This window comes from Lonchura striata, chromosome 27, assembly GCF_050655825.1.
Source record: "Lonchura striata isolate lonStrDom1 chromosome 27, ASM5065582v1, whole genome shotgun sequence".
Taxonomy (NCBI): domain Eukaryota; kingdom Metazoa; phylum Chordata; class Aves; order Passeriformes; family Estrildidae; genus Lonchura; species Lonchura striata.
In genome coordinates, this window is record NC_140729.1 from 3,336,435 (window position 1) to 3,358,771 (window position 22,337).

Consider the following 22,337-nt stretch of genomic DNA (forward strand, 5'->3'; position numbering starts at 1 on the left):
ATAATCCCTCAATCCCCCTTTCTCCCAGCTGCAGCTGTCTTTGCCATGGCTTATCTCCACTCTGCCCTCGGCCCTCCTGCTGCCTCCAGACGGTACAGGATCCTGGGTGCTCGCTGTGGGGCTGTGGAGCTGCTGCACCCTCGATGAAGAGCAGCCAGGACAGGTGCCCCCAGCCTCCAGGGTGTCCCCAGGACTCTTTGCTGGAGGTTCTCTTCCCCCTCTCCTGCTCTTTCTGCAGTGCAGGGATGCTAACTGCAGATCTCTGCCCTGTGCTGCTTCTGGGGGTGCCTTCCTGCATCCTGCATCTTGGGGGAAGAAGAGGGAGGAGGGTCCTGGGATCAGTGCTGGCCCTACAGCCAGCTGTGGGTGCAGAGCAGGGATTCTCCATGTCCCTGTTGGGGCTGTCAGGGAACTGACCCAGCACAGGGTCAGGACGTGGGGCTGTGGCCAGAACAGGCAGCCCCCCGGGGTGTCAGGATAAGGCCAGGTGGGCTGTGCCTGTCCTGGGGATGGATCTGCAGGCACTGCCAGGGTCTGGGGGACAGGAGGGAAGCTGCCAATGTTCCCAGCATACAGTTCCAGCTCCTGGTGTACTGCCAGGTGTCCCACATCCCTGCCACACCTGGGGCTTTCTATTCTCTCTCACTCCCCAGCCCGGCCTGGGCTCTGCCCGGGCAGGGAGGAGCCTTGGCACCGGCTGCCCCGGCTGACGGTGCTGCTCTGCCCGCGGCAGCCAGGCCTGGCACATGCTGCCCCTGGGCACAGCCTGGCCCTGCTCCTGCTTGGAGCCAGCAGCTCCTGGGGCATCTCTGTCTCCGGGACTGCTGGAGGCCGCTGGGACAGCAGGTCTGCTCCTGCGGGGCCAGGGGACACGGAGCACCGCGGGTCTGTAGGTGTATGTAGGACACGCGGGCACCAGCCCCCCCAACCCCTCTGTGGGCGTCTGGGGGTGGTTGAGAGCAGATACAAACTAAATCCCTTCTCCTGCACCGCTGGAGAGAGCAGCGACCCCGAGACCTGCAGGCTTTAATCCACGGCTTGATTACAAACCGCCGCCACGCCACATCTGCTGCGGGAAGCGCTCCGACCCCCCCTGCGCGGGGCTGCAGGAGCAGGGGAGGCTCGGGGAGCGGCGAGCACCAGGCACCGCCGAGGAAGCGACCGGGGCCGCCCGGGGAGCTCCGTACCCGCACCCACAGGAGCCGCGTCCCGGTGCAGCCCGCCGCGGCTCGCCGTGCCGAGGAGCGGGGAAATCGAGCTCCCGGGCGGAGCATCTCCCGGGGGCGGGGGTGGCCGGGACTCTGCGCCGCTCCCGGTCCGGCCCGGCTTCCCCCCCGCCCCGTGGGCGGAGCCGCCGGCCCCGCTCCGCCGCGCGGCTGCAGCACCGGGAGCGGCGGCGCCGAGGGCGCTCGGGGCGCGCAGCATGGGCGCCCGCCGCCTCCTCGGGCTCCTGCTCGCCGCCTGTGCCGGCTTCCTGCGCCCCGGTCCCGGCTGCCTCGCACGTAAGTGGGGCCGCAGTCCCGGAAGCGGCCGCTCCGCACTGCGGGACCGCGCCCGCCGCCCCGTCCCCGCATCCCCGAGCAGTCCCCGCATCCTCCGTTCTCTCGGGCGTCCCCCCTTCTTCTTCCCCGGGCAACCCCGGCATCCCTCGGTATCCTCCGCTGCCCCTATTCGCATCGTTCCCAAGGTCACCGCCGGACACGGGAGCCCGGGCTCTCCCGCCGACCGCGCCCCGCCCGGGGCGGCCCCGCCGCAGCCCCCCCGCCGGCAGCGGCCCCGCGCCTGGCCGCAGCCTCTGGGGACCCGGGACAACCGGAACGCCCCGAGGATGCGGGGATGCCCCGGGATGCCCCGGGATGCCGAGGAGAGCGGGGCCGCCCCGCGGGACTTGCCGGGCTCCGCCAGCACCTCGGCCAGCGCCGCCGCCCGCCGGGCTGGCCCCGCCGCGGGGCTGCGCTGGGCCCGACCCCATACCGGGGCTGGGGACAGCCGCTCGGGAACGGAAATCGGCGAGGCTCTGGTCGCACAGGCAGCTCCCCGTGGCCCCTTGAGCCGGCGCCCGGAGTCCCTTCCTCGGGGCCGGGCAATCGAGGCGGGGGTCATGGTACAGGGGATGTCGGCGGGCGGTGGACTGGGGGTTGATGCAGCACGCTTCCTACAGTGAGAGCTTGGGATGCTCCTGAGCGCCCCAGGCTCTCTCTGACCTCTTAGGAGACCCCGAAAGCGGTTCGGGACCCCGGCCCCTCCGAAGGGTCTTTTGCCAGTGCCGCGTGGGTTTGCACGGGATCCCCCGGGATCCCACTCGGGATCGTTCCCCCCGGGGCGGGGCAGAGCGGGGGTCCCGTCGCCCACGTCAGTGCAGAGGCGGCTGGTGCCGGCGCCGGGGCCCGCAGAGGTGTGTCAGCTCCGCTGCAGTGGGAGGGGAGAGCAAAGCGGGCCCGCCGCTCCGCCGGCCCGCGGGAGCCGCGGGTCCCCAGAGCCCTCAGGGTCCGCAGGGCTGGGGAGCTCCCACAGGGGCACTGCCCAGCTCAGTGCTCCGAGGCCGCCCCCAACTCCATTCTCCCCTCAGGACCCTGCTATGATGAGCTCGTTGCTCCCCTTTACTCCTACTCCATCGGTGCCTCCTCCAGATACAGCATCTTCTACTCGGCCAGCTTCGCCCGTCTGCACAGTGAGTCCCCCCGCTGGACTGGGATGCAGGTGGGGCAGGGGAGGTGGGCAGGGGGTGTCCCTGGCCGGGTTTTGCCTCTCGCGGGGCTGAGGGGTCCAGTCAGGTGCTGTGGTGGGGCCGAGCAAGCAGCCGCCGCTCCGTCGAGAGCCGAGCCGCTGAGCTGCTCCCCCCGCAGGCACCAGCGGCTGGTCCCCCGACCCTGCGGACAAGCAGCCCTGGCTCCAGATCGACCTGATGAAAAAGCACCGGATCAACGCAGTGGCCACGCAGGGAACCTTCAATACCTATGACTGGCTCACACGCTACATTGTGCTCTATGGAGACCACCCTACGAGCTGGAAACCCTTCTTCCAGCAGGGCAGCAACTGGGTACGGGGGAGCCCAGGGTTCCCTGTGGGAGGGGGCTCTCTGAGGTGGGTAGAGACCCCTGACTTGGAATAAGGTGTTGACAGTGACCCTTCATCCTCAGACATTCTTTGGGAACGTGAATGAGAGCGGGGTGGTGCGGCATGACCTGCATTACCCCATCCTTGCACGATACATTCGCATCATTCCTGTGGCCTGGAACCCACGTGGGAAGATTGGACTGCGCCTGGGCCTCTATGGCTGCCCCTACCGTGAGTACCTGGCCGGGGGCTCCTGCAGCCCTGCGTGGTGGAATGCTGGCTCTGGCACACCTGGAAAACTCTCAGAGGGGGTTGTGCCCAAACAGTTTGCAGCCATGGCAGAGCCCTGTGCCAGGGCACCTGCTGCTGCAGGCACTGACGTGGGTGGGGCTGCTTTGCTCTCCCCAGGGTCCCATGTGCTCTACTTTGATGGGGATGATGCCATCTCCTACCGTTTCCGAGCCAGGAGGGTCAGTACCTTCGAGGATGACATCTCCTTCAACTTCAAGACACTGGAGCAGGATGGGGTGCTGATGCATGGGGAGGGCTCACAGGGTGACTACATCACAGTGGAGCTCAAACAGGCCCAGCTCCTCCTGCACATCAGCTTAGGTGAGCCGGGGCCAGGGGCTGGGGGCGTGGGGCCAGGGGGCCACCGGCTGATGCTGGTCCTCCCCAGGCAGCAGCCCACTGCACGCCAGCGAGGGCCACACAACGGTGGCGGTGGGCAGCCTCCTGGATGACCAGCACTGGCACTCATTGCACATTGAGCGTCTCGGCCACTACGTCAACCTGACGCTGGACGGGGAGGTCAAGCGCTTCCGCTGCCGTGGCACCTTTGACCAGCTTGACCTCGAAACTGAGGTGGGTGCACTGGGCAGGGGGCTGCCAGGATGTTGATGGTGTCCTCCAGAGAGGGGTTGACACCTTCTCTCTGCCTCCCAGGTATTCTTTGGAGGGGTGATCGACCACGACAAGCAGCACCTCACCTACCGGCAGAACTTCCGGGGCTGTGTGGAGAACATCATGTTCAACGGGGTCAACGTCGCTGAACTGGCCCGGCACCGGCGGTCCAACATTCGCTTTGAGGTCCAGCCTGGGGGGTGGCCCCTACTCTGGGAGCTCTCTCCCTGCTGTGGGGGCACCCCTTTCCTGGCTGTCCTTAGCCCCACTGGGGGGTAACCCCTTCCCTGGGGCAGGGCTCCCTGCCTGCTGCAGGGTGACACGGGGCTGGGCAGCGGCCGTGCTCAGCCAAGCGGCGCTGGATTGACCGTGCAAGGTTGTCCCTGGCCTGGGGCGCCCGCCTGGCTCTGCCAGGCATTGGGATCAATTGGGCACGACTGAGGCCAGGACTGTGGGGATGAGAGGGCCTCCCCTCTATGGGAACAATCCCTTCCTCACCCCTCCCATGGTCACTCCCAGGGCAAAGTGGGCCACTACTGCCAGGACCAGCTGACCAGCCCCATCACCTTCGCTGGCATCAACAACTACGTGCAAGTGCCAGGGATCCCACGGAGGAACCGCCTGGCTGTCAGCTTCCGCTTCCGCTCCTGGGACACTGTTGGCCTCCTGCTCTACACTGGCTTTGCTGACCGCCTGGGCTCCCTTGAGATGGTGCTAAGTGAGGGGCAGATCAATGTCTCCATCGCCCAGCCTGGCAAGAAGAAGCTGGAGTTTGCTGCAGGTGGGCTGGGGAGCCAGCGTGAGGCTGGGGGGCCAGTCTGGCAGTGGAGCGTCCCATGCACCTTCCTCTCTGCACAGGGCATCGCCTGAATGATGGCTTCTGGCACTCGGTGCACCTGGTGGCACGGGAGGGCTCAGCTGTGGTGACCATTGATGATGATGATGGTGCCGAGTTTCGGGTGGCCCACCCCTTCCAGCTACGCACTGGCAGCCAGTACTTCTTTGGAGGTGGGCAGCAGGGCGGGGTCCGGGGCAATGGGTGCCTGAGGGCTGCTCACCCCCATCTGTCTTGCAGGCTGCCCCAAGCCAGCCTCAGTCACTGGCTGCCGGTCAAACCAGACAGCTTTCCACGGCTGCCTGCAGATGCTGAATGTAGACATGCAGCCCGTGGACGTGGAGCTGCTGACACTGCAACGGCTGGCGCAGTACCACAACGTGTTCTTCAACGTCTGTGGGATCACAGACAGGTATTGACCAGGATGAGGGTGGTGCCTGGGAGTGGGGGGCATTGGGGAGGTCTGCTGGTGCTGGGACAGGAGCCCTCTGTGTCCTCAGGTGCACACCCAACCTGTGTGAGCATGACAGCCGCTGTATCCAGTCCTGGGATGACTTCATGTGCATCTGTGACCTGACAGGGTACAAGGGGGAGACCTGCCACAAATGTGAGTTTGGAGCCTCGTGCGTCAGGGACAGTAGGGGCACCTGCAGCTCCTACTCCTGCCTGGTGCCTTCCTTGCACTGACCTCCACCCCATTCTTCTCTTCCAGCCCTTTACAAGGAAACATGTGATGCTTACCGGGTCAGCGGGAAGACCTCGGGCAACTACACCATCGACCCTGATGGCAGTGGGCCACTCAAGCCCTTCACGGTGTACTGTGACATCCGAGGTGGGGGTAGCAGCAGGGCAGAGGGGACCTCTGTCTCTGGCATCACCCTGGGAACCAATCCTTGCCTGTGTATTGGAGCTGGAACAGGATAGAGGGAGCGGGGGTGTCCTAGAGGTCAAGTCCTAAAGCTCCCCTTTCACTGCAGAGGACCGAGCGTGGACCATCATCCGGCACAACCGTCACTACGCTACGCGGGTGACGGGCTCCAGTGTGGACCAGCCCTACCTGGGGGCCGTGGACTACTGGAACGCCTCCTGGGCTGAGGTCTCAGCCCTGGCCAATGCCTCTGAGTACTGCGAGCAGCGCATTGAGCTCCACTGCTACAACTCTCGCCTGCTCAACACCCCCTGTGAGTGCCAGGGAAGGGGTTTGGTGCTGCATGGCTGCGCTGCAGGGCTGTGACACAGAACAGTGTCCTGACCCTCCTCTGTGCCTGCAGCCGGGCTGCCCTTCAGCTTCTGGATGGGTCGGAATGATGAGCGGCACTACTACTGGGGGGGCTCACGCCCGGGCATCCAGCGCTGCGCCTGCGGGCTGGAGAAGAACTGTGCTGACCCCCAGTACTTCTGCAACTGTGATGCCGACCATGCAATTTGGTGAGTGCTGGCAGATGTGGAACAGGAGCTGTGGGGTGAGGACTGCAGTCATGGGGGGCACAGACTGGGGTAACAGGGCTGCGGGCTGGCGAAGGGACAGAAACACCTCATGGCCCCTCTGATGCACTCACATTTGCAGGAGGACAGACAAGGGTCTGCTGACCTTTGTGGACCACCTGCCCGTCACCCAGGTTGTAGTTGGAGACACCAACCGCACTGGCTCTGAAGCCCAGTTCGTGCTGGGGCCCCTACGGTGCTATGGAGACCGTAAGTGACCGTTCCACAGAACATCCCCTGCCTGCAGAGTGCCTACACCTGCCTGTGGTGTCCCACATGGAGGGACACTGTCCATCCCTCACTGCCCCTCCTGTTCCCCACAGGCAACACCTGGAACACCGTCTCCTTCAACAGGGGTGCAGCCCTGATCTTCCCCATCTTCCAAGCCAACCACAGCCTTGACATCTCCTTCTACTTCAAGACCACTGCCCAGTCTGGAGTCTTCCTGGAGAACCCAGGCTACCGAAACTACATCCGCATTGAGCTGAACAGTACGGGGGGGCAGAGGGTGCAGGGCTGTTGGGGGCAGAAGGGCTGGGGCCTCTTCTCAGCACCATGTCCTTGCAGCCACTAGGGACGTGGCATTTATATTTGACATTGGGAATGGGGATGAGAACCTGACGGTGCGGTCGGTGGTACCCTGGAACGACGATGAGTGGCACCAGGTGAAGGCTGAGCTCAACGTCAAGCTGGCACGGCTGCGGGTGGACAAGCTGCCCTGGGTGGTGCGGCCATTCCCCCCACAGAGCTTCGTCCGCCTGGAATTTGACAGGCCCCTCTACGTCGGTGAGAGCCCCTGGCCACATCCCTGCACCTCCAGGTCCCCACGTGCCACACGCCCCACAGGGCACTCAGTCTTGGCCCCGCTGCAGGCGCAGCAGAGCACAAGATGCGCCCGTTCTTGGGGTGCCTGCGGGCACTGCGGATGAACGGGGTGACGCTCAACCTGGAGGGCAAAGCCAACGAGACCGAGGGTGTGCGGGTCAACTGCACCGGCTACTGCCAGGACCCGCCGGTGCCCTGCCAGAACAGCGGGCTCTGTGTCGAGCGCTACAGCCACTACACCTGCAACTGCAGCATCTCGGCCTTCACCGGGCCCTTCTGCAACCACGGTGAGTGGCAGCGCTCTGCGGGTGGGAGGGGCCGAGGAGCCGGCGCTCCCCTCACCCCGGAGACTCTCCCACAGACATCGGTGGGTACTTCGAGGAGGGCACCTGGGTGCGGTACAACATCCTGCCCATGTCGCTGTACGCCGCCCGCGAGTTTGCCAGCATTGTGAGCAGCCCCTGGCAGCCCCTGCCTGGCTACAACCTCACCAGCGAGGAGGTCAGCTTCAGCTTCAGCACCACCTCAGCACCTGCCGTGCTGCTCTACGTCAGCACCTTTGTCAAGGATTATATGGCCGTGCTCATCAAGGATGATGGTGAGGGCAGGGTCCCCCGCCCTGGGGCTCACCCAGAGCCTGCATGGGGACCCCTATCTGGTGCTGGGGCTCCACATGATGCTCCTCTCTGTGGATGCCACTTTCCAAGCCTATAGATGGGCTGAATGTGCCCACTGAGAGGTTCAGCCCTGCTGACAGCCCTGTGCTGCCCACAGGGAGCCTACAGCTGCGCTACCAGCTGGGCACCAGCCCCTATGTCTTCACTCTCACCAACAAGCCAGTGACGGACGGGCGGCCCCACCGTGTCAACATCACCCGCCTGCACCGCACACTCTACACCCAGGTTTGGGCTGGGACACCCTCCCAGTGGGGCCTGGGGGCTTCAGGTCAGGCTGGGAGAGGGCATGGGCAGGGTGATTCTGTGGGCACTGATGCTGTGCACCTACCTCCCAGGTGGACTATCTCCCCATCATGGAGCAGCAGTTTTCCCTATTTGTGGACAGCAAGCTGGACTCACCCAAAAACCTGTACCTGGGTCGTGTGATGGGTGAGCTGGGTCCTGCCCTCAGCTGGGATCCCATGTTGGGGTGTCCTCTGCACAGCATGGCCCTTGCCCTCTGAGAAGGTGAGTAATCTCCTTCTGTGGCCCTACAGAGACTGGCGTGATTGACCCCGAGATCCAGCGCTACAACACACCTGGCTTCTCAGGCTGCCTCTCAGGGGTGAAATTCAACACCCTCGTGCCCCTCAAAGCCATCTTCCACCCCACCAGTCCCCTGCGGCCCTACAGCATCCGGGGAGAACTGGTGGAGTCGAGCTGTGCCTCAATGCTCCCCCTCAGCACCATCCTCATCCCTCCTGAGATGGACCCCTGGTACATGGCCACAGGTGGGTGCTGTGGTGGGACCCTGGCGGGGATGGAGCCCTCGTCAAGCACCAGCTGCAGAAGGGAAGCTCCAGCATGAGACCTTGCTGCAGCCTGGTCTCAGCTGCCTATTTTGTCTCTGCAGAGTTCCCCCATGTGCACGACGACGGCTGGACTGGGATCATCATTGGGTGTAAGTGAAGCCTCTGGCTGGTATTTCACGCTAGCACGGCCCTGTGGCCCCTCCCCAATCCCTCACTGCTGTCTCTTCCCCGCAGTCGTGATCTTCCTGCTCCTGCTGCTGGCAGGGTTGCTGGTGCTGCTCTACTTCTACCACCACCGCTACAAGGGCTCTTACCACACCAACGAGCCCAAGGCCATCCAGGATTACGGCGGTGCGACCAAACCGCCATCGGCACGCAAGGAACAGAACCTGCCCCAGATCCTGGAGGAGCCGAGAGGGGACTAGTGGGGCCGGGGGTGGGACGGGCTCACAGCCCCCACAGCCCCGGGAGCTGCCCGGGAATGAGCGAGCGTCGCGGGACCAAAAGGCCGAGCACACCTGAACTGCCAACACCCGCCTTGAGACTGACCGGACCGGAGCGACCGCCACCTCTTCCCCACGGCCGCCACCGACCGGCCCCGGAGTGCGGCCAGGATCCGCCGAGCCCCAGCCTCGCTCACCCGGATAGGCCGACAGCCCCTATGCCAGAGGCAGGCTGCTGCCTCTACAGCTGCCAAATCCTGCCTGGCCTCTGTCGGGGAGCCCCAGGCCTGGTGCCCACCCTCCCTCTGGCCGGGGGCACCCAGCTGCTGCCGCCCGTTAGTGCTGCCCGCATAGATGACCCGCTGCTTTGCTCGCTTCGCCAGCACCGCGCAGAGCCACGAGCGCCGGCCCCGCTCCGCCGGGCTGCCAAGCAATACTCCACACCGGCACCGCGCATGCCGCCACCGCACCTTGCTGAGATGCTGCTTTCATAAGATCAGGTACAGATCCTTTCTACCATTTTTGTTGCTGGATATTCTACTACACTCTGGTTTTTTTATTCTCTCGGTTTGTATAAAAAACCAAACGGAAGCTCCCGCGGGCGTGACGCCCCGCGTGTCGTGGTACGTGGTCTGTAGTTTGCTACTTCTCTGTACGAAGTGCCAGTCCTGCCAATTACCTCCAGCCCAGGGAAAGCTCCTGTTCACTTGCTGTGTTGTGGTAAGACAATGTTACAGAAATGCATTTATCTACCCAAAGGCCTGGCTCCACTGGGCACTTTATTTTTAAAAAGTCTGTTCTTTTGAATGAGATGTGAAGATAATCAAATAAAGGCAGAATGATGGCATTTGACACTCCCCAGCCTTCACCTTGGCAGCCTGGGCAGATCCTCTCCTCCCACCCCGGCTCATCCTGCACCAAGGGAGGCACCACATTGACAACAGCAATTCCTGGTCCCCGAGTGAGATGCAGAGTGTAGTGAGCTGGGGCTAGAGGCAGCTCAGCTGCTTCTGCACACACACATCATGTCCTGCTCTCCCCACCACGCACCTCTGCCCCTTCCCACCTTGAGCCAGTGTGATTCAGGCAGCTGGCAGCACCGGGTCCCCCGTGATTCCCCTGGACCCTGGGAGCCAGGCTGGGGACAGCCGGGCAGAGCCCAGCAGGCAGGGGACAGTTTGGGGACAGGCTGCTGCCCAGGGTAACAGAGGCCAGGAGCAGGGGAGGGTCTTTGCTACCACTTTATTATGACAAAGGCTACAAGCCATGTTATTTAAAGTGCATTATTATTACCATTATTCACCGTCAACAAACCACAGATACAAGCCTGGCATAGTGCAGATATGGCCGAAGTGGCAGAAGACGCTTAGGCAAGAGCAGGGTTGGCAGGAGCTGGGTGGAGGGAGGTGGCAGGGAGCAAGCTCAGGCTGGTGCTGGGATACAAGCACTGCTCCAGACAGATCTAAACACCTCCATGCTCCAGGGAGCCATCACAGACAGTGGGAAGGACAGACAGAGAGCCTGGCCTGCCATGGCAGGGGACTGGGAAAGCATGGTGAGGCCTGGGCCAGGGAGGGCTTGGCTCCCAGGAAACCCAGAACCTCTGTGTGTTCCTGGACTAAACAGCTGGGAGCAGGCTGAGGCCCTGGAGCCAGGTCAGGGCTCAGTCAGGCTCCCCATGTCATCCTGGGAACCCAGCCCTGGACATTGGGAACACAGCCCAGCACCCAGCAACCTGGCCAGGCAGGAGGCTGGTGGCATGTGTGGCTCTCAGGGGACAGCCCCGACCTTCAGGTCACCCCAGGCCCCATCCAGCCTGCCCCATCCCAGGCCTGGAGCACCATCCCAGCAAAGGTGCTGACAGATGCAGGACATCTGGGATGCCTGCAGTCCCTCCACCCCAAAAATACAAGGCCCAGCCACTAGTTGAGGATTAGTTTAAAGTGCTTTTTTCTTTCCTTTTTGCATGGAGTGCAAGGCTAGACCTCACCCTGCCAGAGAATATTTCCCCTTTATTTCCAGGGCCAGGGGGTCACAAAGCCCAAGGAAGGTTTCTGAGAAGCCTCCCCTGGGTCACAACAGTGACTGTAACATCATTCTCTACCCAGCTCAGTGGCACCCCTACTCAAAGTATCATGTTGCATAGTGCTGGTCTCCTATCCCCAGGCATCCCTTGGTGCCACTCCAGCCACAGCTGGGCAATCCCCCTTTCCCAGCCAGCTGGGGCAGAGGGGAAACCACCCTGGGACAGTCATGACCCAGGGGCTGCTTACACTCCTGCCCCAAATCTCTCTGGTGTCTGGATGGAAAGTAGCACTTGTGACACACACAGCAGCAGGAACAGCAGCAGTCATGTCAGCGTGAAGCAAACATGGCATTGCTTACAAGGTGCAGCAGCAAGGTGTGCCAGAACCACCCCAGAGCTTAGATGATGTCTGTCTCCCTCTCTATGCCGACATACTTCAGGGCATCTGCCTGGCTGTACCTGCAGGACAGGAAGTCATGGCTGCAGCAATGTTCCCCCCACAAACCTGCACAGAGGGTGAGGTCAACCCTGCAGCCCAAGGTCCCCGCTGGCCAAGGTACCTGTAGTCAAAGAAGAGCTCCTCTCCTGCCTGGATGGCTCTCTTGGCAAAGATACCAATGCGGTGGTCTCCGTTCACCATCACAACTGCAAACAGAGATGCAACATCAGAGATGCAACACCAGAGATGTGCAGCCCCAGCCTGGGCTGGAGCTCTCACAGCACCATGTCCTGCCTGGCCTGGCCTGGCCGGGCAGGGGGACCTCACCTTTCGCATAGCAATTGGGGTTCACTGAGTGGTTGGCAAAGCGGATTTTATTTCCTTTGCGAGTAGCGTCAACAACAAAATCTATTTAGAAAAAAAAAAGAGAAGGAAACCATGGTGTAAGGCCAGGCTTGTCACCCAGGCAAGAGGTGGGCTGAGCCTGCCCACCTGGCCAGCAGCCCTGGCTTCTCTACCCCTGGCAACCTCAGGAAGTTACCATTGTTGAGGTTGAAGAGGAAGCTGGACATGTACTTGTCGTAGACCTTTCCTCGCCTGTCAGCCTCATCCTGTGAAATGAGCTGTAGAGGGAGAACATCTTGAGAGACTCAGCAGCAGAGGGTTGAACCAGGTTCCAGGGCTGCCTCCTGGAAACACCCTCCTGCTCTCCCACCTCATGGGCAGGAGCTTGCCAGGGCTCCCAGGGATGGGGCAGGGCCAGAGCAGGGCTCCCAAGCAGCAGCACACACACAACACATTCCTCCGCAGAGGTACTGAGATGTGTCCCCACACAGCATGAGGCTCCATCTCCAGACCTGGTCAGAGCGAGCCCATGGGCACAGCTGAGCTGGGAAGGCAGCTGACCCCACAGCCAAAGGAAGCTCTCCCACCACACACAGCCCCCATGTGCCTGGCCAGCAGCTCCAGCACAGGCACAGCACTGACCTCCCCACAGTACTCGGAGATGAACTCGTTCTTCTGCACAGCCTCCTTGATGAACGTCCCCCAGCCAGCCACGTCTGATGGGGCCAGCAACAAATGCTGGAACCAAAATGAAAGGAAATGGGGAGAGTTGGCAGGTACAGCACACAGATCATGGGGGCAGCAGGGAGTCAGTGTCCATCCAGCATCCCCTTTTTATGGTGACACACAGCGCCCTACAGACTTACAGCACTACATGGAGCTGCACAGGTCCTGACACACACTAATTTGCAACTTTCTCTGAATTTCCCTTTTTTTTTAATGCTCAGTTCCTTGCTCTGACCAGCCGAATTAAAGATTAAATGTTTCTCTAGAGTCACTTTACACACTCCCTTGCTCTCACCATTCCTCACTCCGGTCTCCTGATTTTCACATCCACAATCCCTACTCCAGAGTAAATGCTGCAGAGGCCTAGGGCAGAGCAGCTTCTTTTCCAGACCCTGGCAGGTCCAGGGAAGCCTGCTCCCCCCACACAACAGCAGCAGCTGTGTGTCAGCTCTGCCCCTGCCAAACTGCTGTCAATACCTTTTTGAGGCCTCGCTGGATGCTGCAGTTCTTGCAGGACACCACCTTGCAGTCCCAGTGCTCTGAAGCGCCGCAGGTGAGGCAGAGGTCTGGGTCACACTCCCGCACTGCCAGGTAGCAGGGGCACTGCTTGGTGTTGCACTGGGTCTTACAGCGGCAGCCTGGGAAGCGGTTCTGACCTGCAGCAACACAGACCATGGGTTTGCACTGGGAGGTTTGGCAGAGAACAGAGGGGCCATGCAGGGTCTCTGCCCCAGCTGCTCCTCCCAAGCCCTAGCAGGCCTTGGGCAGGAACAGAATAAAGACTGGCTGTTTTCTCCACTGCAAAGCTGGGAATGGAAGCCCAGACAGGAAAAACAATCATGGCAGAGCAGTGACCCAATCCCCACCCTAAACAGGGACATCCTGCTCACAGGGGACCAGCAGCAGCACCCACATGATACAGACACAGGGATGTGCACTAACAGGAGTGTCTCCCAGCTGCCAACAGCTGCATGGCAGCACAGAACCATTTCCTTTTGGAATTTAACAGGTTGCTAACAGAACTGCTGTGGATGGACAGAGCAGCAAGTGCAGGAATAAACAGGCACTCAGCAAGCCCCAGCTCTGCACCCTCCCTGTGCTTTGTGCCAGGAGAGCTGGCTGCTTTCATTCCCAATAGTATTTCACTTCTTCTTACAGTCAGGATTGCACTGGCAGAACTTCTCACAGAAATTCTGAGTCATGATGCAAGGGCAGGAGCTGTCACAGGGATGCTCGGGGTGGTCACAGGGCTGGTAGTTGTACACCTGGGTTGGTGAATTATCTAGAACAAGAAGAGAAATGCCAAGATTGGAAGCTGCATGTTGCAGGAACCTTTTCAAAGCAGCAAGTACAGGGCCTGGGAGGCGAGAAAGTACAAGCTGCCTGTCTGCCTGCACTGGGCAGGGAGCCTGGCAGCACCCAGCTCCCACAGACACACATATGGCTGTGCTCACTGACAACAGCCCAGCCCACAGCAGGGCTGCACAGCGGCCCTCAGCCTCCCCTGGCTGCAGCAAACCCTGCTGCACATGCAGCCTCAGTGGGCACTGGAATGGCCATGATGCCCCTGGCTCCCCAAGGAGTGGCCAGGGGTAGTTACTCCCTCCATGCTGCTGGACATGCCAGGCTGGTGAGCAGGACATGGCCACCCCACTGGAGAACTCAACCCTTGCAAACCTCCCATGACACAGCCACAGCCAACTCTACCTTTTTTCAGCTGGATCTTCCTGCAGTGTGCAGCCCACAGCCTGCAAAAGGAGTAGAGGAGGTTGAGGGGACGTGTAAGCCGTCAGGGAGAGCCGGCTAGCACTGCGCAGCACCAGCAGCCAGCACAGCAGAGATGGGCCTGGCAGATTCATGCATTAATGATCAGCAGCACTATAAACTGGAGAGATATGACAGTGATGCAGCTGCAGCAGAAGTTCTTTAAGCCAAACACCAGAGCCAGAATAACACTGGACATATTGAGATCAACACACAAAGTGGGCTACAGGTCAGGGAGCTGAAGCTGAGGCTGCTGTTAGGGAAGCAGCACTGGGATCATCAGCCAGCGCTGCCCTATCCTTGAGCTGAGCCTGGGGCTGCAGGGCCACTGAGCCCCCAGACAGAGCAGCAGCCCTGGAGCTGAGCCAGGGCCAGCACCCAGCAGCAGCACCAGCAGCCCCATGTGACAGCAGGACGTGCACACAGATGGGAGCCAGATGGGGATTACCAGGAATGTGTTGGCACAAAAAGCAGCGGATCTGGTTGCATTTTAAGAACAAAACAAGCTTGTCCAACACTTGCCTGTGCTTCCTTTTCTTCTTCTGGGATGGATTCATTAACTCATTTGTTGGCAGTTTCGTTATAAGCGATTCCTTCACTGCAAACTGAAAGACCTACCAAAGAACACAAGCAAAAAGAAGAAACAAGTTCAGTGCACTCAAGTTGTTTTATCAAAAGCATAAGGAGAGTGTGAGTAAGCACAGCAAGGCTCCCAGGCCTGGGCCCAGAGAGCAGCAGCTCTGCCCCATTTTCCTGCCTATGGCACACTGCCTCCTCCTGCCTGGAAAACGAGTGCCTGCACAGCTGGTTGTGACACTGCACATGGGAGGGAACCCACAATACCAGCACACAGGGCTCATTCTGACAACAAGAACACTGCTGCAGAATAACACCCTGAGTTCCAAAAGTGTTGATGTGGCACCTTCCTTGGGGAGATTTGTGGCAGAGAAATAAAACCAACAGGCACTGGCTCTGGCCTCGGCCCCTCTCTTGCAGCTGCATTGCTTGGTCTGGGCACCCACCTGCTTGCAGGTCTTTGTCCCCAGCAGCCTGGCAATTGAGCAGAAGTTGTTGAAGTAGGTCCCATGGAAGACACGGAAGAGTGACTCCTCAGCTCCTGTCCACTCCACGGGCTCCTGCGGCGTCTCCACCGCAAACAGCTGGGAGGAAGCTGGGCTCAGCTTCTGCTTAGTGGGGGTCTGGCAGCGGGAGTTGGCCTCTGGCAGGAAAGGCAGATGTTAAGCCAAACACACCCTGGAAGAAGGTACCCGGTCATCATGGTTCTGGGGGGCAGTGGTCATCCCCTAGTGCCCTGCAACCCTGCACTGCACTCCCGGCCACACACTCCTGCTCCTGGCCAGTCACAGTGCTCAGGAGCTAAGGGCTCGCTCTGGCCTTTGCAGATCCCAGCAAAGCTCTTGCTTTGCCTGGCAACATTCCTCCTTCCTGGGAGAGGACAGTGAATCCCACAGCAGCAAGGGCAGGGCTGGTGTCCCTCAGGTTTGCTGGGAACACTGACTGCTAACTCCAAATTCTCCAGCTGTACAGGAAGCAGAGGGGAGCCTGGGAGAACTCCAGCTGCGAGGAGCTGCCTGCCCCCAGAGAGAGGAGTGGGGTGTCTCAGGACTGGCACCATACCCGAGGAGCTAGAGGCCCACTCGTTGCCTGTGTCCCGGTCGCTGTCGCCCTCCCTGGTCTCAGTGACAGCCGGGGTGCTGGAGCAGGATGCACCCACCACGTGGTGCCGCCGGCGGCGACGGCCTGAGCACTTGGATCGAGGGTTGTGCAGTGCAGCAAACTCCTTGGCTCCTTCCTGCAAGCAGAGCAGAAGACAACACAGGTGGCAGATGACCAACGAAAGCAGAAAGGCTTTTCCACAGGCCCTGGGACAAGCCCTGTCCTGCCACCACCAAGAGCAGGCAGAAGAAGCTGGCCACGTGTGGTCCCTTCAGCAAGTACCAAACCAGCTGTTTGTGTTGCATGTTCCCACTTTGTTCCCTTTGGCATCGCTGCCCAGTCAGACCCTGAACCCCCAGCCCACTCCTCTGGATCCTCCTGACTTCTTGCTCTGCTCCTTTTTAGCATGGACTTAATTTCTGTAACACTGCACTGAGTCTAGAGAAATCATCTGTCACACAATTTCCCATCTGCCAGCTCTAGAATTAGTCTTTGTAGGAGATGTGCTATAATATGCATCTGGTAAGGTCTGCATTTGCAGTCATGCTCCTCTGAATCCAGCAAGGACCAGAACTAATTCTGAAAAGATCATCCAAGTTGCGAAAAGATCCACAGAGCTCTGCAGAGCAGAGCTGGCCAGGGCACTTCTCTCATGGTTTCTAAAGCAGTGACACAGAAACATACCAGCCAGAGGAAACAGTCTGCGCCGCAAGGATCTGGCTCAATCTTGGTCTCTCTATTCTTTCGTTTGTACACATTAGGAGTAGCATGAAAAGCTGAAAAAGTAACAGTTATCTTTACTATTAGCAGTCTCCAAGAGTCTCTCCCCACTCTGCAAGGGACAAGAAGCAGGAGCCTGTGTGCCTGAGGGTTCCCCTGGCAGCGGGGCCTGAAGTGACCAGACCCACAGGGTAACCCTGCTCCAACCCACAACGGGGACTAGGCAGCTTGGGAAGGAGATGCCAGAGGAGAAGGATCAGCTTTCACACTGAAACAAAAAGACCACATCATATTAATATTATATCTTTTAATAAATAATTCATTGGAAAAAGTCCTGTGACTTCCCAAAGAAGCCCTTAGACCTGGAGAACAGCAGGTCCAGCAGCTAATCAGTATCCAAAAGGCTTTGGCAGGACCAACCGCAGGAGCATGACTAAGACGAAGCTGTAAGTTCCAGGGAGGCAACAAAACACAGGGGCATGTCCAGACTTTGGCAGTGAAACATTCATGCCTTTCACTGACGAGCTTCTGCAAAGCAAGAGCAAAGTCTGGTGGTGGCAGGACTACTGCACAAACTGCCAGGAGCTTGGACACGGCGTGCTGAGCGCAGAGAGGGGACGGCCACGCGCGTCGGTCTGCCATCCGTGGGAGCAAAGAGCGGAGCCGTCTGTGCAAAAGGCTTCTGGGCACCTGTCAGCTCCTAAGGCCTCACTGCAAACTCATGAGGCACCACCCTCCAGAGACTCCAGCATGGACTAAGCAAGGTGTGCAGAGGAAAACTGAGGAGAAAGGGCTCTAGGGAAGCGTCCGGCTGAGATGGCACTTACGATGCAGAAAGCAGTCGTACTTGAAGCAGCGGCGGCAGAAGAGGGTGTGGAAGGAGTGCAGGGACTGCTCCCGCTGCACCGACTTGGCGCATGGCCCGTCGATGTTGGGAGTGCACTGCGGCGGCAGCACGTTGGGGTCTGACACCTCCGTCAGCTCCCGGTACCTGTTGACAAACACAAACACCCAGGGATGTGCTTTCCCCATCTGTGACAGCTTCACGTGCCTGCAGCACCATCTGGGCCCATCAGGCTCTGGCCCAGGTAAGTCATGGCCAAATTGCAGTTTGTAACACTCAAAACACACTCTGCTCACACAGCCTGCAGGCACTGAGCTTTGTGGCCCAGCCAGCCCACAGTGCTGGTCTCTGAAATAAAGATTTCAACTCTTGCTAAGAAAGGGAAAAGACAACCAGTGCAGGGATTTTCTACCTTTCTTTCATATCCTCTGGGAAGCCATACTCTGGAAACATGGAAGAAATAGCAGTGAATATCATGTCATTGGGGAACCTCTTCTTTGAACACTTCTTGTTTCCTACAAAGAAGAGGAGACACAATTCTTCAGCAAAGTTGACGTGGATGGGTCTTCCCTTTTTGCACAGAGCAACTCCAGAGATGCTCAGGATTGTATTTTAAGACAGAAATGTAATCCCATGCACAACAGATAAACTTTGTGTCCTGCAACCAGGCTGAGGTGACTGAACAACCCAGAAGCAGTGCTAGGACACTTTCAGTGCAGCACGATGTACTGCTGGAAGTACCAACTTCTCTTAAGTGCTATTAGTATTTATTTCTGTAGGGGAGAATTTGCAGACAGTTTTCTACATCCACTAAAGTGCTGGTGTTTGTGCTGCCCGCATCACTACAGATCAAGGACAAAGACAAAATTACCCATCAGCATTCAAAAGGTCATCGAGGACACATGAAAATCCCACAAACCAGAGCTTCCTCTAGGCAACAAGAGCTCCAGGTGGCACAGGAGAGGGAAGAGGAGCACTAATACATAGAAAGCAGGTCTGGAAGGGATTTAAAAACATCCATCTCCCTGCCTCCCACAGAAACAGATCCACCCACACCTCCCTGACAGGTGCTTGCCAGACCAGCACTTGAAAACATCTCATAACTTCTCAGATAACACCCAGCTCTGCTAATCTCACCAGGAAGTGGGTTTACAGATGACTCATCTAAATTACTCCTCACCACACTTTCAGATGGTGATTTCTTCTCCTGTCCACAGCAGACAGTGAGAACAAACCATTTCCCTTCTGCCACAGAACTTGTCAAGCTGGAACTGCTCTTGGCACATTAACAAGAGCAGTGATGGTAGGATAGCAGTGCCCAGTGCTCAGGCGGGGCAGGACAGAAATGTGACCAACATCATCTTCACTTCTCTGGGGGCCAAACCCACCTTCCACTGCAATTCGCTTTCTTTTCCTTGTCACTGGCAGCTCCTCTTTTCCATCCTCCTGTTTCACCTCAGAATCGTTGTGTCCTTCCTCTTCCTCATCTGAGTACTGATTCAGAGCATTCACTAGCTCCAGGAACACGGCATCACTGATGAGGACTGACCCTGAGATCATTTCTGAAACACACAGAAGTGGGAGTGCCACCATTTTTCTTGTTTCTTGCCATGGCAAACCACAAGCCTCCGTGCTCTGCTACCCACCAGAGCCCTTCTTTCAGTTTTTTTGGGGTAGGTGGGATTTTAGCACTAAAGTCAGTAGTGGTCTATCATTTTCAGCAATCTGGGAACAGGCCACACCAGTTTTCCCTGTCTTCTTCCCCACTGGCAATTTTATGATGGGGCAGGCAGCGCTTTTCATTGATTAAACTCTTGGCTGAGGCAACAAGCAGAACAGGGTTGCTGAGCTACTCCCCCTCTAGCAGATTTTCAGCATCCCAGAGGACACCTGTGAATTCCCTGTACACAGCAGGACTGGCTCCAGGGCACTCCAGGCATTAAAATGGAGTGAGGTACCCAAAGGCAGGAATGTCCAAAGGAGAATGACAGGCACCATCCTGTTTCCCTGCTCTGAGAGCTTCTACAGAAAAGCTGGTTGCTGCTGCCACCTTTTGACTTCTGAACTACTTGGATATGTTATTTGCAAGAGACTGAATCACAGAACCATAGGAAGGTTTGGGTTGGAAGGGATCTTAAAGCTCATCTTGTTCCACCCCTGCCATGGACAGGCCACTAGGCCAGGTTACTCCACGCCCCATCCAATGTGGCCTGGAGTGGACAGAGCTGGTTGCTCCCAGGTTACCTTCCTCTCCATGAACTTTCCCATCATAGTTATTAATAAGTTCTTCAATGAAAGTTTCATCTTCTTCCTTCACCTCGTCGCCCATGTAAGGGATATTGCACAGAACTGTTTCATCCTCTACCTGAAGAGAAATCAGACACAGCTCAGAAAAGCAGAGTTTGCTGACCCCAACGAGGCTGTGCCCAAGGCTGCTCTGGTCCCTTAGGTCTGCCAACAACACGGTACACAGTAAAGGTTCAGATGTCTCATCACTGACACATCAGTGTTATCCCATTGTAACCCAGTCACAAATGAAAGAACCTGCCTAAGAAATAAAACTCTTCATATAAAGGGAAATAAAAATCTTAGGAAAAAAAACCACAAACAAACAAACAAAACCCCCAAAAAACATATTTACTCCTTGATTTCTGTGAAACAATGGTGACTCTGTCAAGAAGACACATGTAAAGGAGACTACCTGGTGAGGTAGTGTGGACACAAGGCTGTCTGGGATTCTACAAAACAAGCAACTAAAGAAACACTTCATCATCTCTCAAGCAGATGTTGCCTGAAACAAGTGGGATGAAGAACCACTTCCCAGCTGTGTAACAATCAGATGCTGACCTCGCTGAGACCCCACGCTTCCCACGTACCATGAAATTCTGCTGAAGAGGGGACCAGGAGTACATAATGGGCACCAGTGCCACTGTGTTCAGGGTCCTCATGTACAGTGTCTGGCTTGAAAATCCTGGGAAAATGCTCTCAACAGTGCACTGGAATACAAGTACAGAAAAGGTCAGTGAGGAACCACTCTGGGAGGCTGCCACAGCCTGAGGAAAACTGAATTCAGGACAAATACAGAAGCCCCACATCCACTCTGTGGACTCCATCCAGGGAAAAGCCTTGGGGGTACTTTTTGTCCATTTCTGCATTCCAGAAGTGTGAGGCATGGCCTGACACTGATCTAGGACAAGACAGACAAAAACTCATCCATATTCCCAAAGCTCCCTGCAGTCCCCACTTGCTGATGCTGCCCCTTTTCCTCTGCACACCTGTTTCAGGAATGGGTGCCCACTGACTGGCTTCATCAGCTGCACTGGCTGCACTCGAAGCTTCTTCCAGTCTTCATTAAGGATTTGAGTCTTTTCATGAACCTTTGCAAAGTTGGCCACAAAGAGAGCCTGAAAGGAGAGAAAGGAGCTCTCAAAATTTAAGAAAACCCATTGAGAACTCTCACAGCACTGAAACGGTTCAGCAAGGAGATCCTGTAAAAACCAGCTGGAAATCAGCTCTCCTGCTGCAGTTACACCAGTGCTTGTTCAATGGCCTCGTGCATGTGCCAGCTGCTGCCCACAAGCTCAAGGCAGAGCACGAGCAGAAGTGGCATCTCTTCCCATTGATCCAGCTTGCAAGTCAAGTACAGCTTATCAATTCATCTTGCTGACACCCTCTGGCACCATTCACTCTGAGCTGAAATGAAGCTTTTTGGTGCATCTCAGCCCAGTCCTTGCTGTGGCTGTACCTTTGCTCCCATGTTTGCCTGGAACCTCTTGAGCTGCCGCAGACGCATGTACTCGGACTTGACTTTCCTTTTCCAGTACATGATACACTTGGATGTCGGAGGAGTGGTAATTTCCATTTTTCTGTAACAGTACAGAAAGAATAAGCATTAAATAATGGAGAGCTCAACCTCGAAACAAGTGGTATTAGAAAAACGCCCCTGTGGATGGGAAAAACACTCTATGCATCACAGACCTAAACCAAGCAAAATAACGCCGTAGCTCTGCAGTGCTCCTGACTGCGGAACACTTCCAGCCCGAAACAGGCCCGGGACAGCAGCGAGGGGCGGTGCTGACCAGAACCGCCCGTCCTGCTCCCCGAGCCCCCGGGGCAGCACGTGAGCCCGGGGCTTGCTGCGATCCCCGCCCTCCCCCGGGACACGCCGCCGGAGAGCCGCGGCTCCACTCCAGCCGGGCCCGAGCGCTCCCCACGCCCGCCAACAAGAAGCGGAGCGAGCCGAGGCCGGCCGCGCGGCCGGGCCGGGGGAGCGGGTCCGAGTCCCGCAGCTCCCCGCCCCCGGGGCCCGGCTGGTCCCACGGGGACCCGCTACCCCCGGGACCCCCGGCCCCGCCCGCACTCACTGTTCGGCCATCGCGACAGGGGGAGGCCGCGCGCCCCCGCCGCACTGCGCACGCGCCGGCCCGCCCCGGGCCCGCCCCGAACCCGCCTCAGGCCTCGGCCCCCGGCCCGCCCCGGCCCCGGCCCGCCCCGGGCCCGCCTCAGGCCCCGGGCCCCGCCTCAGGCCCCGGGCCCCGCCTCGACTCGGCCCAGCCCGGCCCTGACCCGGCCCGGCCCCGGTCCCTCACACACCAGGCCCCACCCTTCCCCGCTCATACCCAGGCCCCGCCCCTCACATTCTCCAGGCCCCGCCCCTCTTATCGCCAGGCCCCGCCCCTCACACCCCAGGCCCCGCCCCGCCCCGCGCCGCCGCCGGTGTCGGTGCCGGTGCCGGTGGGGCCGGGACGCGTGGCCTGCCCCGGCAGAGCGGACCCGTTCC

The 22,337-nt window shown here is 58.8% G+C and overlaps 2 protein-coding genes across 7 annotated transcripts; one reads left to right on the forward strand and one right to left on the reverse strand.

Annotated features, from left to right (window-relative positions):
* Positions 1-1,343: 1,343 nt before the first annotated feature.
* On the forward strand, positions 1,344-9,863 carry CNTNAP1 (contactin associated protein 1). Its single transcript, XM_021532828.4, has 24 exons — positions 1,344-1,502; positions 2,570-2,671; positions 2,847-3,040; positions 3,141-3,288; positions 3,466-3,669; positions 3,737-3,921; positions 4,003-4,146; positions 4,480-4,741; positions 4,819-4,968; positions 5,036-5,207; positions 5,296-5,402; positions 5,508-5,627; positions 5,773-5,976; positions 6,067-6,223; positions 6,363-6,490; positions 6,604-6,771; positions 6,848-7,066; positions 7,153-7,392; positions 7,467-7,703; positions 7,880-8,007; positions 8,118-8,211; positions 8,319-8,552; positions 8,675-8,722; positions 8,808-9,863. The coding sequence occupies exons 1-24, from the start codon at positions 1,424-1,426 to the stop codon at positions 8,996-8,998; spliced, it is 3,915 nt and encodes a 1,304-aa protein (XP_021388503.3). The 5' UTR covers positions 1,344-1,423; the 3' UTR covers positions 8,999-9,863.
* Positions 9,864-10,244: 381 nt separating this feature from the next.
* Positions 10,245-22,201, reverse strand: EZH1 (enhancer of zeste 1 polycomb repressive complex 2 subunit). 6 transcript variants are annotated; one of them, XM_085561944.1, is made up of 20 exons: positions 22,151-22,174; positions 21,303-21,423; positions 20,833-20,961; positions 20,434-20,553; positions 19,802-19,922; positions 18,946-19,119; positions 17,970-18,072; positions 17,541-17,704; positions 16,678-16,769; positions 15,955-16,129; positions 15,339-15,535; positions 14,839-14,930; positions 14,260-14,300; positions 13,709-13,834; positions 13,030-13,208; positions 12,469-12,564; positions 12,023-12,104; positions 11,809-11,889; positions 11,603-11,687; positions 10,245-11,501 (listed from the first exon to the last, which is right to left on the reverse strand). In XM_085561944.1, the coding sequence occupies exons 2-20, from the start codon at positions 21,417-21,419 to the stop codon at positions 11,441-11,443; spliced, it is 2,235 nt and encodes a 744-aa protein (XP_085418070.1). In that variant the 5' UTR covers positions 21,420-21,423; positions 22,151-22,174; the 3' UTR covers positions 10,245-11,440. The 6 variants fall into 6 exon arrangements, with proteins under 6 accessions (XP_085418070.1, XP_021388509.1, XP_085418069.1 ...); XM_021532834.3 differs by lacking the exon at positions 22,151-22,174 and adding an exon at positions 21,922-21,964; XM_085561943.1 differs by lacking the exon at positions 22,151-22,174 and adding an exon at positions 22,177-22,201 and having other exon boundaries at positions 11,307-11,497; positions 11,599-11,687.
* Between the last annotated feature and the right edge of the window lie 136 nt (positions 22,202-22,337).